Source organism: Emydura macquarii, unplaced genomic scaffold, assembly GCF_026122565.2.
Source record: "Emydura macquarii macquarii isolate MOO-44397 ecotype Brisbane River unplaced genomic scaffold, CSIRO-AGI_Emac_v2 contig_3287, whole genome shotgun sequence".
Classification (NCBI taxonomy): Eukaryota; Metazoa; Chordata; order Testudines; family Chelidae; genus Emydura; species Emydura macquarii.
In genome coordinates this window covers 5,162,716-5,176,168 of record NW_027133424.1, presented here as the reverse complement: position 1 = coordinate 5,176,168, position 13,453 = coordinate 5,162,716, and the positions used below count along the sequence as shown (strand labels likewise).

Here is a 13,453-nt window from a genome sequence, read left to right as displayed (position 1 = left end):
CTGCCCCAGATCAGCCAATCATCCAGGTAGGGAAAGATCTGGACCCCTCTGCGGTGGAGGTGGGCCACCACCACTGCCATACACTTCATGAAAATCCTGCGGGCAGATGAGAGGCCAAAGGGTAGGGCCGAAAACTGGCAGTGGCAGCCAGCTACTATAAATCGGAGGAAGCGTCTGTGTCTGGGAAGGATGGAAATGTGAAAATATGCATTCTTTATGTAGGCACCCTGTACTTCAGGGGCCTTGGAACTTATTGGGAGTTTACAGTTGGAAAGAGCCTGGGAGACTACAACTCCCATGATGCCTTGGGGAGAGGGGAGAGACTCTTCCCCTTCCAGAGAGACAGGGAATGGCATGTGGGGGACTCCATTTTGGTGCTAGGGTGGAATGCAGCTGAGGCTGGAAGCTGCTGGCTGCCTGCTGCTGGCTACTGCCTGCTGCTGAAGTCCCAAAGCTGCTGCTGCCTGCTGACTGCTGCTAGGGTCCCAAAGCTGCTGCAGAGAGCCTGCTCGAGCAGGGAGCTTTGGAGGTTGGTGGCATTGCCTAAGCCAGGGCAGGGACTGAGCCTAGAGCTGCCTGAGGTGGACCTGCAGTGGAGGTAGTGTGAGTGCCACACCCCCTGTTGTTTGGGGCAGGGCGTGTAAGGAAAGGGGCACTGCACAGAGACTTTCACTGGGCCTAAGAAGAGGCAGAGGGAGAATCCTTTCAAGCAGGGCCAGGACTGCAGACATTTGGTTGGGCCAGCTCCAAACCTCCAGTGGGACAACTGAGCTGAACTGGAACACCGAACCCACAGAGTGCTGTCTTCTTCAGATCGTCAAGCGCGCCCACGCAAGCAAGGGGTTAGGGCTCTGAACTCTTGGGGAGTGTACACTCTGCAGGTGGGGTACACAGTGGCAGTGTAAATGGAAGTTTAGACAAGTTTCATTTGTTTTCATACTAATTTTATTAATTGGTTTATTCAGCTGCCCTGTGGATTTAACATAATAGTGATGTTTAGTTTCAGTCTGTTATGCCATATTTCTTTAATTTGTTAAGTAAAGTTGTGTTAACCCTAATTTAAGTATATTGGATGTTTAGTTTGCATAAGTGCAATTGTTAAATTAGACCTGTCTCAGATTATTATTATCATCAGACTAGGTTTAGTCCTGGAAGCTCCCAAGGCCCGCTATTAAGCATGTGCAGGGGCCAGCCAGGTGGAGGCACCGCCAAGTTTAAATTTCTTTAAAAGTAAAGGGACTGCAGCAGAGGGGTGGATAGAGGATTCCCACCTATCCTACATCACCGCTGGGATACTCAGGATCTCCTTTGTTGTTAACAACCTTAGCGCCCTTGCACACAGGTGAGTGTTGCCGGCTCCCAAGTAACCCAGAAATAGAAGGGGGTTACATTTAGGTCGAGGGCAGCATACCAGTCCCCTGGATCCAGTGCGGGAATGATGGAGGCTAGAGAAACCATACGGAACCTGAGACGTCTGATTAATTTGTTCAGACGGCAGAGATCTAATATGGGTCTCAGGCCCCCTTTTGCCTTGGGAATAAGGAAATACCTTGAGTAGAAACCCCTCCCTATTTCCTGCAGAGGGACTGTTTCCACAGCCCCCAGGAGGAGGGGGGAATTAATCTCCTGCAGCAGGAGTTGCTCGTGAGAGGGGTCCCTGAAGAGGACGGGATGGGGAGGAGTCCGGGGGAAGGCTGTAAGCTGAAGGGTGTAGCCCTTGAGAACTACACCGAGGACCCAACAGTCTGAAGTGATCTTTTGCCACTCGGTGTAGTATGGCCTGAGCCTTTCTGAAAATGGCAGGGGCGGATCCAGGTGAACAGCATGGGTGCCACCCTCAGGCGCACCATCAAAATTGTCTTTTGCTGTTGTTGGGCCCCTTTGCTGGGCCCTGTTGGGAGTCCACAGATGACCCTGATCAGTTGTGGTGGTTCAAGCCCCTGTATCTATCTCGGCCCCTCCTGGGTTGAGCGGGCCGGGGCGGTAGCCAAGGGGCCGGCTGGGGTTGAGACCGAGACTGACACCTCAAGGCCTGTGGTGTGTATAGCCCCAGAGATTTGAGAGTGGCCCTAGAATCCTTCAGGGCATGCAGTTTTTCGTCAGTCTTATCCAAAAATAAACCTGCCCCATCAAAGGGCAGGTCCTGGATAGACTATTGGACCTCCTGCGTTAACCTTGAGGACTGCAGCCACGTACACCTCTGCATGGCAATAGCCGAGGCAATGGCTCTGCTGGCGGTGTCTGCGGCGTCGCTGGCAGTTTGTAGGGCCGCCCCTGCAACAGCGGTGCCCTCTTCTAGGACCGTCACGAAGTCCGCTGCCTGGTTCAGGGACAGCCCCTCTGCGAACCTCCACATGGAGGTCCAGAGGTTTAGGTTGTAGCAGCCGAGGAGCGCCTGGTGGTTGGCAATCCTCAGCTGCAGGGCCCCTGTTGAATAGACCTTGCAGCCGAATAGGTCCTGTTTCTTATTATCCTTATTTTTGGGCATATTGCCCTGGCCGCCCTGCCTGTCCCATGGGTTGGCCGCATCGACCACAAGGGTCCCAGGAGCAGGGTGGGTATAAAGAAACTCGAATCCCTCCGAGGGTACATAATACTTTTTCTCGGCGCCCTTGGATGTTGGGGCAACCGAGGAAGGGGTTTGCCAGACAGCCTTGGCCACCTTCAAGACTCTCTCATGGACCGGCAGGGCCACTTTGGATGGCCTTGCTGACCCAGCCACCCCAAAGAGGGGGTCCTCCTCCTCAGAGAGTTCCTTGAGCTCCAGGTTAAGGTTACTGGCCGCCCTCTTGAGGAGCTCCTGGTGGGCCTTAAAGTCTGGCGGGGCGCCCTATGGTCCCTGGCGGCCGCATCATCAGGGGAGGAGGAGGAGGAGGAGGATTGCGGGAGGGGCCCTGTGGAGGGAGCCTCCTCAGGGTCCGATTCCTCCTCCAAGGAATGGCCCTTGTCTGGTTGGTTTGGTGGGGGGGTGCCGGTTGGGCCACTGATGATTGTACCGAGACAGTGCCCTGGCCCATCTGCACCCCAAATGGACTCCAGTATGGCCACTGCCACGGTCCCTGTGGCCATGCCGGTGCTGGCATCGGTGAGACTGTGCTCTTCCTGGCAGCTGGCATGAAACCTCAAGCTGCTGGAGCGGTACCAGCGGTGCTTGTGGCTCCTGCCTGCCTTTGTCGATGATCTGCTCCGCGAAGACGTCGATGAAGACAAGGAGCGCTGGTGCCATCATGTGCGGTGCCGGCGGGGAGGCGAACAGCTGGAGGAGCTGGAATATGACCTCCGTCTTGGTGCTGACGTCTTACGTGGGTGCTTCCCCCTTGGGGACCGGGAGCGGTGCCAGCCGTGCCTCCTCGGCGCCGATTCCGACCCCGATGAATGTGAACGGCGGTGCAGTGCTGAAGTCGCTACCGGTGCAGAGTCCTTCGGCACCGGGAGCTGCACCGGACTATGGTCCGGGGATCAGGACCGGTGCCGTGCCTGAGTCCGTGTCATCTCCTCCGGCAGCAGGATCTGCGCCAGGCTGCGGGCCAGGGATTGGGACTGGTGCCCTGCATGTCCTCATGCCGTCTCCTCCAGCACTGGGATCCATGCCGGGCTGCGTGCCGGGGATTGAGACCGGTGCCGTGTCGATGGACTTGGTGCTGGGGTGCGGGAGCAGGAGCTGTGCCCCTCACGCGAGGCGGAACTGTATTGATGTCGCCTCGAGCGCAAACCTCTGGACCGCCCTCAGTGCCGCAGTGCGGAAGAGCTCGACGACCCGGAGTCGGAGCTATGAGGGGAGCCCACACTCTCTACCCTCTGTGACCATCTGTGGGGAAACTTAGACTGCTGTCTCGACCACCCACTAGGGCCATCCAGCACGGGTTTACCCCGAGATGCCGGTCCCTGCACCCTCGGCCGAGGGGGGCATGGACGCATGGGCATGGCCATGAGGGCACGTGCCACAGCAAACGCCTCCAGCGTTGACGGCCCTTGCAGGGGTGCTCCCCCACACCCAGAAGTCGGGGGAGGCTCCCTGCGAGGAGATGTAGGTGCCGGAGTAATCTCAACAGCCCGCGGTTGGTGTATCTCCTGACTCTCCCCAGGCCGGGCAGGCGGTGCAGGGGAGTCCTGGAGCTTCTTCCTCTTCGGCACCAGGGCCTGGCGATGGGTCAACACCAGTGCCGGTGGAGTGCTCCGTACTGAGGAGATGCTCGGTGCCGCAGGGGAATGCGCCGGTTAGGAGTCTGGCTGGAGCGCAGACTCCATCAGGATAGCCCTCAAGTGCGCGTCTCTTTATTTCTGCGTATGTGGCTTGAAGGCCTTGCAGATCCTGCATTTGTCTTTTCTATGTGCTCTCCCAGGCAGCGGAGGCAGCGGCCATGAAGGTCACTCACAGGGAAGGCTTTGCCACAAGCGCCGCGGGATTTAAATCCAGTTGTGCCAATCATGGCCCAACCTTAAGCCCCTGAGGGGTGTCTTATCTTAATCTAACTAATTACTATACTTAACACTAACACTAACACTATGCTTAACTTAACGACTATGCTTAACAGCTACTTATGCTAACAACAACGAGAGAAAGTTCAACGGGGAGGCTACTTGCTAGAGAGCAAGAGGCAGACGTTCCAGCAACCGTCACGGGTGGAAAGAAGAAACCGAGGGCCCGCAGGGCCGATGGTGCCTCATATACCGTGGCATGAGCGCAGCACTCCAGGGGGCGCCTAAGCCTGCTCTACGGGGCTTGCTAAGGGGAAAAAAGTTCCGGGAACCAGTGCACAGGGCACACACACACCTATATTGGAATGGATATGAGACTCTCAGGAGTTTATTTCAAAGTGTGATGTGAGATTCTGTTGTGTAGGCTGACTGTCAAAGTGGATCCATTTAAGAAGCAAGCAAGTACTCAAAACTCTAATGATCTGTACAGTCCATCCTTACCAGAGACAGCCCCTGCACTTTCTGCATGTTAACAAGAAGGATTCACTTGGCACTCTGGAAAGATCGCCAATAATACAGACAAGGAGCCGTGGGATTTCAGCACATGCTAATGCCTCCATTCCCTGGCCAGCACCACTTACCTGCCCCTTGTCCAATTGCTCTCACAGTCCTGGGGAAAACAAGTAACTCTGACGAGGGCATATCTTGTGACTGTGCCTTCTGGGAGTCCTTTCTTTGATTATAGCACTTGAAGATGTGAGAATCCACCAGGGCTGCGAGTGTCTGGTTCATCTTCCTCTTAGTCCATTCAGGAAGGATGTGGAGCAGCAGCTCGGTCGTGAAAGTCAGTCCGATGATAGCTGCACACTTCACTACCATCTGCTCCGAAGGGCTCATGTTGTCTAACTCAGCCAGTGCAATGCCTGCCAAAAACAAGTCCTCCAGCAAATCATCACTTGTCCCCACTGGGTGCTCCTGGGAAACTGAGACAGCAAGTTGACAGCGGTTAGCTGGGGAGGGGAGGATGGATATCCTGTCTGGAACCTGTCCGCTTTACCCTACAGATGAACTGACCTCAGGAAGCCAATGCCTCAGTTGTCTCCTTTGGAAGCTGCCTTCCCCAGTAATTATTGATAATGGGCAGTCACGGGGAATTCACCCCCTGGATTTTTATACTGACCATGAGTTGATTCAGAATCCACCAGACCTGCTCCGTGGCTTGATTTGACTGTAGAATTTATTAGAAGGGCTGTGTTTATATTAATGCTTAGTAGCCTGTCATTTACATGAGTCAGAAAGTAGCTTCCCAGAACAGCATCAGGACTCAGCTGCTCCGAGTGCTGACAACTGGACTGGAGGCCTGGCATGACTCCATGACCAGACCGGCATATTCAGGAACTGGACTGGGGCAAAAGGAGGGGAGAACCTTTTACAACAAACTCCAGAAGAAGTCTGTAAAGGAGACTTCTTTCCTAACTGGAAGGTCTGGCCTGTCCTGCAGAGCTCAGACTCATCCTTCTCCACTTTGCTCCAGAGTTCAGACCTGGGCTTTCTTCAGCATTCAAGCTCCTAGGCCCTCTTGCTGCTGCAAGGGGGCGTGGAACAATTTTTAAAGTGGAGGTCCTGAGACCCAAACAATAAATCCTGTATATAATGGACACCACTTCAAGCTAGGGACCCACAGCAACCCTAGTTTCGGCACCTATACCTTAAGGAACAGAAACATTGTGCCACCACTGGCTGGAGACATCAGGCTCAGACCCTCACCTTTTAATGTAGGGGGCAGCATAATATTTTGCAACTTAACATTCTGACGGATGGTGCAAATGTACAAGTCATTGTCTATACTGGAGAGCGACTGGGTTTTGGAGGCCACGACCTTGATGGCATTGGCTGCACAGGGAGAAAGAGAAGAAAAAACAATTGGAAGCATTCACACTTTAGTTGGTTTGATTTTTAAATATAACCAAATCAAAACACCATTTGGCAAGATCTAATGGGAACAGGCTTCACAGCCACTTTGGCTTGGGAGTGAACTCTATAATTCAGAACGCAAAACAGGTACCCATTGCATCTCTACTTATTCATGATATTTCGAGACCGGCTCTTCTGAGGGCCAAAGCTTTCATGTTTGGTCCCTGCCCAAAAAGATCTTCTAGGATTCCCAGACTAAATCAGACCAATGGCCCATGCAGTCCAGTACCCCATTCCCATCAGAGGCTTAGGAGGGAACCATAACTCCTCTTCCCTTACAGAAATTTGGCACTAATATGGGGGGAAGTACAATCCTAACCACAGGAAATAAATGGTTGTTTTATGACCTGAAGGAGCAGGGCTGCTATTTTTCTCTTCCCCCTTATTTATTTAGGAAGTTTTAAGAGGCTTACAAAATAATTGCCATGGAAAGATGATCATTTTGGTTTTGATATTTACAATAGCTTTTATTTTTTTAAACATTACATAATCATCAGCTCTCTCTATTTAACATTACTCAGGACTTTTTGTTTCTGGTGACTGTATTATTCTGACTACCCATTTATCAAACCAGGCATGTCCATCAAATGACAATAATAAAAAAACTGGTTAGGTGAGTTGGGTTTGGTTTTGTTTTCAGATGTACTAATGTACTCTGTCTGAGTACTGAATAAACCCACATCTAAGTATCTATCCCTTACATTTCGCATATCTTAGCTGGTGGAACTGCAAGTGATGCTATTCCTATAAATATGTAAATCTTTTGGAAGATATTTGCCTCCATAATATCATGTGTCAATTAATCCACAGATTAACTGTGTGCTGGGTAGAGAAGTGTTTCCTTTAGTGTTTTAAATATCTTGCTTGTCAATTTCACTGGGTGGCAGGCAGCATGTTCTGTTATGGGAAACTATTTGCTGTTAGAGGGGCAACACATAGCTTGGGCTCTGCCTCAGATTGGATTTTTTGAAAAGTTAGACTTAAAATGGTTCAGCAGTTTTGTCAATGTTAAAAAAATGCCTATTTCCACCACCTCCTCTACCCACTTTTTGAGCAGCTTTAATGTCTCAAAGATTTGGAGCAGGCATAGAAAATTGTCCTGAGGCCAAATAATTGGCCTAATGAAAATCCACCTACATTTGACTAAGTTATGGGCAAAAGAAAAATCACCTTTTGTGCCTATGCAGTAGAATTTGTCCCATGTTTAGCCATTGTCTTTTTTAATCATAGGATCTCCAAGCTCAATCTCTGGTCAGGCTCTGTTGTGCCCATGCCCCTCTAAGCCTCTGGTATTGCTCCAAAGCAACTGCATAGAGCAACAGTAATGGCTCCTCTTCTATTATTATTATTATTATTTATTAATCATGCCTATTACAGTAGTGCCCTAAGGGCCAGCCAAGGATGGGGCGCCACTGCACCATACACTGCACAAACAGCAGCGGACAGTTCCTGCCCTGAATAGCTCACAAGATAAACTGTCGAGACAGATATAGGGTGGGGGAAAGAGTGACGGGGGCAGGGCAGGGCAGAGAAGGAGTGGATTGAAGCTGAGGTCAAGAGGCTTGGGGGGGAATGAAGACGGTCAATCAGCACAGGGCAGAAAAAGTCCAGGCACAACTGCACAAAGTTCAAAGCCAGGCTGCTTCTGTTGCTACAGCTGGAGATGCTGGCTAGCTTCTCTGTCCTGCCGTAAGGCCACATGGGGGGAGGCAACACCTGGGTGCTAATCCCCCCAGAGAGGGGTGGGAGGGAATCCTCTCCTGCACAGCTCTAAGTCCAGTGAGGTGCTGGGGAGTCAGTTAGGCTCCATTTTATCCACTCCCTTTCCAGTGCAGCAGTCCCGGCTTTGGCTGATTCTTCCCCTATGGCTGGAGTCTCTTCCTGATGCAGTTGGCACCAATCGAACTATGCCTCGGTGTAGAGGACGCACTGAGCTGGGAAGTGGGGAACTGTGAGTTCTTGTTCCCCAGTTAGAGTTAATAATTGTTATTACTGAGCAAGGCCTCATCCTCCCAGCCCAGGGGCAGGCCCATGCCAGTCCCTCTCTCTTATAGATGAGGTAACTGAGGACAAAAGAGGCTGCACAAGGTCACTTCTGGTACAGCAGGAGATAAAACTCGCATCTCATCCACATAGCCACACTGGCTCTCCGCAAGAAGAGGCCCGATCTCTATTTTTGGCTCTGGTGTCTGTCAAATGGGGTACCCATCTTCAGGAAGATCTTTGTGAGACTTACAAATAGCATCCAGGAGTTCTAACTCGGTCCCCTGCTTTAACTACTCAGCCTCACTCCCCTCCCAGAGCCAGGGGCAGAAGCCACGAACCCTGCCACCCAGTATTCGACTGCTGCCTAGCAAAGAGCTGCCCCAAATGGAATTTTGCGATGTCCATTTTCCCAATTCACACCACATACCCTCTCCTGATTCACCCCCACCCCAGTCTCTCCTCCTTTCTTAGCCTGTGCAGCTCCTCTGTCCATTCCCCTCAGCATCTCTCCCCCTTGCCCCACATCCTCCTTTCCCTGAATTCCATCAAGCCAGAGCCAGGCTGACAAATGTTCATGGAAAGGGTAAGAACTGCATAGGACGGGGAGTCATTCTCCTGCGTACAGGATACAATGGGCTACGGCATTTAATGACCGGTAGCTTACTAAAAAGGCCCTCCCACTCATCTTCTATTTCTTCCTCCTCCTCCAACAGATGGAAAACGAGCATGTTGTTTAAATGGAGGTTCCGCAGCAACTCCTCGCAGTAAAATGGGATCCCATGGCTTCTTTGAATCAGGAACCTAAAGAGAAGCAAAGGTATCACGGACCATTAAAATAAGGGAATGCGATGATCCTCGGGTGATGGGGATGGTAGCTACTTAGACACCACAGTGACAGGTGCCCTAACAACATCTAAGGTAACTTGCATTTGAAATGGACAAGGTGGTAGGTTGCAGGGCTGCTGCTGAAGATACAGCCCGTGTCAGGAGGTAAATGAACAGCAGGGCCGGGGGTCAGCTTCTTAGGAAAGCATCTCAATGTTCAAATGACAGTCAGGTGTAAATCAGCACTGAAATTAACATAGCTATGGCTGTTTACACCAGCTGAGGATCTGACCCGGTGTTCTTTTTTAAATGTTACTAATAGCACTTAGGTTGCTAGAACTGAAACCATTCCAAGCCTAAATATTCTCTGCTAACTCATCACATAGCTGGCACTGCCTTCGGACCTGAAAAGTTCCAAGCCAGTCAGCCTCTTCCTCAAATACCTTCCTCCTTTCTCCCATAAAGCCCCATCAGTAGCCAGGAAAAGCTCCCTGGCAAAGTCCATCTATTCCCCACCTTTCCCTCCTTCAAAGCCACCTCTGCCTTTATGCCTACAAGACACCGCCAGCTGACAGACGCTAGGCAGATGGCAAGCCACAAGCACGGTTCATTGTGCTAAACTATACTTGTTTGACTGTCACCCCTCCCATTCCCCACACACCCTCCTTCTTTGGCTACCTGTTGTAAAACAAGGTTACTTACCAGTAACTGTTGTTCTTCGAGATGTGTTGCTTATATCCATTCCAATATAGGTGTGTGCGCGCCCCGTGCACAGATTCCCGGAACTTTTTTCCCTTAACAAGCCCCGTAGGGTCGGCTCAGGCGCCCCCCGGAGTGCCGCGCTCATGCCGCGGTACACAGGGCACTGCCGACCCTGCGGGCTCTCAGTCCCTTCTTTCTGCCGACTCCGACAGTGGGGACGGAGGGTGGGTGTGGAATATATATGAGTAACATCTCGAAGAACAACAGTTACTGGTAAGTAACCTTTTTTTCTCTCTTGCTCATATTCATTCCAATATAGGTGATTAAATAGCCATACCTTGGAGGTGGCTGGAGTCAACGGTGAGCTGCTCTCATCAGCATGGCCCTGCCAAAGCCCGCGTCCTCTCTCACCTGCTGCACAATGGCGTAGTGGGACGTGAAGGTGTGGACCGACGATCAGGTCGCTGCTCTGCAGATGTCCTGCAGGGGCACTCGCTCCAGGAAGGCCGCGGATGAGGCCTGGACTCTGGTTGAGTGCGCTGTCACAGCTCCTGGAAGCGGAACCTTCGCCCGCTCATAGCAGGCCCTGATCCAGGTGGAGATGCACTGGGTGGAGACAGGTGAGCCTTTCATCCGGTCGGCCACTGCCACGAACAGCTGCGTTGACTTCCGGAACGGCCTAGTCCGCTCGATGTAGAAGGCCAAGCCTCATCTGAAGTCCAGCGAATGCCATCTCTGCTCCTCCTCCGAACCGTGTGGTTTCGGAAAGAACACGGGGAGGAAGATATCCTGGTTATAGTGGAACTGAGACACCACCTTAGGCAGGAACGCCGGGTGGGGTCTCAGGCGGACCTTATCCTTATAGAAGACCGTGTAGGGGGGCTCCGAGGTCAATGCTCTTATCTCGGAGACCCTCCTAGCCGATGTAATGGCCACCAGGAACACAACCTTCCAGGAGGGGACAATCAGCGGGCATGTAGCCATGGGCTCGAAGGTGGGTCCTGTCAACATGGCAAGGACCAGGTTCAAATCCCAGGGAGGCACAGGGTCACGGACCTGTGGATACAGCCTCTCCACCCCTTTGAGGAACCTGACTGACATGGGGTGGGAGAACAGGGATCACCCTTCCATTGGCTGGTGGAAGACCGAGATAGCTGCCAGGTGCACCTTCAGGGAGGCCAGTGCTAGACCCTGGAGCTTCAGATGGAGCAGGTACTCCAAAATCGCCTGTATGGGCAAACAGCTCGGTGGGATACCCCGGGACTCCGCCCAACAGGTAAAATGCTTCCACTTGGCCCAGTACACCACCTGAGTGGAAGATTTTCTGCTGCCCAGCAGAACCTGCTGGACCTGTATGGAGCAGGCTCTCTCTCCATAGAGTCTCCATGCCGTCAGGTGAAGGGAGTCCAGGTCCGGGTGCAGTAGGCGACCCTGATCCTGAAAGAGCAGGTCGTAGCGCCTCGGGAGCGGGAGCAGCATGTCGATGGACAGGTCGAGCAGCATGCTGTACCAGTGCTGCCACAGCCAAGCTGGCGCAATCAGTATGATGTCCGCTCTGTCCCTCTTGATCTTCAAGAGGACCTTGGGTAGGAGCGGGATGGGGGGAAACGCATACGTGAGGGTGCCCGTCCAGTCTAGCAGGAACATGTTGGAGAGGGAGCCCGGCTCGTGACCTTGGAGTGAGCAGAACCTCAGGCACTTCCTGTTCCAGGACGACACGAACAGGTCCAGTTGGGGAGCCCCCCACTTGTGGAAAATGGAAGTCACCACCTCTGGGTGCAGTGACCAGTCGTGGCGAGGTAAGAACGACCTGCTGAGGCGGTCCGCCTCATCGTTCCTGACCCCGGGAGGTGAGAGGCAGATATGTGAAAGTCGTGCCTCACCGCAAAGTCCCAAAGTCGAGTAGCCTCCTGGCAAAGAGAACATGGCCGCCGTGTTGTCCGTGAGGACCTGAACCATCCTGCCCCTCAGAAACCTGAGGAAGACCTTGCAGGCCAAGCGGACTGCTCTGAGCTCCCTGACATTGATATGGAGAGCCCTTTCATCTGGTGACCAGAGCCTCTGGGTGCTCAGGTCATTGCTGATGTGGGCCCCTCATCCCACGTCTGAGGCGTCCGTTATCAGAGTCACTGAAAGAGCCAAGTCTCTGAAGGGGACACCCCTCAGAACCTCTCCCGGGTTCCTCCACCAGTCCAGGGAGGACAGTACCTGGGTGGGAACCGTGACCACCCTGTTCAGCGAATGCCTGGCTGGTACATACACCGAGGCCAACCACCCTTGAAGAGGCCTGAGCTTGAGGCGAGCCAGCCTCACCACATAAGTACAGGCCGCCATGTGTCCCAACAGCTGAAGGCAGTGCCTGGCTGTCGTCGTGGGGGACCTGTGCAGATCAGCGATTATGGCAGCCATGGTCTCGAATCGAGGCCGTGGGAGGAAGGCTGTGGCCTGGGTGGCATCCAGGGTGGCCCCTATAAACTCTATACGCTGCACCGGGGTGAGTGTGGACTTCTGCTCGTTGATGAGCAGCCCCAGTCTGGTGCATGTGGCGCAGGTGAGTGTCAGGCTGTTCCTCGCGTGGGCCTGCCCTGGATCAGCCAGTCATCCAAGTATGGGAATATCTGGACCCCTCTGGGGCACAGGTGGGCCGCTACCACCGCCATGCATTTTGTGAAGACCCTTGGGGCGGACGAGAGGCCAAAGGGCAGGGCTGCAAATTGGTAGTGGCAGCCAGCTACCACAAACCTGAAAAACCTTCTGTGACCAGGGAGGATAGTGATATGAAAATATGTATCCTTGAGGTCGAGGGCAGCATACCAGTCCCCTGGATCTAGAGTGGGAATGATGGAGGCTAGGGAAACCATATGAAACCTGGTGCGTCTGATGAATTTGTTCAGACGGCAGAGGTCTAATATCAGCCTCAGGCCTCCCTTGGCCTTGGGGATTAGAAAGTATCGTGAATAAAATCCCCTTCCCCGTTCCTGTGGAGGAACCTCTTCTACCACCCCGAACAAGAGGAGGGAGTTGACCTCCTGTATGAGGAGTTGCTCATGAGAGGGGTTCCTGGAGAGGGACTGGGTAGGGGGAGAGTCCAGGGGGAAGACCATAAGTTGCAGGGCATAGCCCCTGAGGACTACACTGAGGATCCATCGGTCCATGGAGATGGTTTCCCACTGGGCATAGTATGGCCGGAGTCTGTGAGCAAAGGGCCGGGAAAGATCCAGGGGGAAAGGAGGAGTGCCACCCTCGTGCGCACCGTCAAAACCTTTTATTGGCAGCATTGCCCTTGCTTGGGCCTTGCTGGGGCCCTGCCGAGGACCCCGGGTGATCGCGGCGGCTAGGCGCCCAGTACCAATCCCAACCCCTCCTGGGCTGAGCGGGTCTGGCGGGCAGCCTGGCTGGAGGCTGTGGCTACCTCTGGGCCTGAGGCCGAGACTGGTGCCTCAAGGCCTGCGGGGTGTAGAACCCAAGGGACCTTAGGGTGGCTCACGAGTCCTTCAGGGCATGAAGCTTCTCGTCTGTCCTCTCTGAGAAGAGGCCAGTGCCATCA

General features: G+C 53.3%; 1 protein-coding gene across 1 annotated transcript in view; it reads right to left on the bottom strand.

The window, feature by feature from the left end:
• ADCY10 (adenylate cyclase 10) overlaps positions 1 to 13,453 on the bottom strand; it is a 77,145-nt gene that overhangs the window by 32,826 nt on the left and 30,866 nt on the right. Inside the window, exons 17-19 of the mRNA XM_067532525.1 lie at positions 9,044 to 9,180; positions 6,187 to 6,312; positions 5,061 to 5,342 (exon numbers count right to left, since the gene is read on the bottom strand). Coding sequence (XP_067388626.1) covers positions 5,061 to 5,342; positions 6,187 to 6,312; positions 9,044 to 9,180 — 545 coding nt within the window. The remainder of the gene's footprint in view (positions 1 to 5,060; positions 5,343 to 6,186; positions 6,313 to 9,043; positions 9,181 to 13,453) is intronic.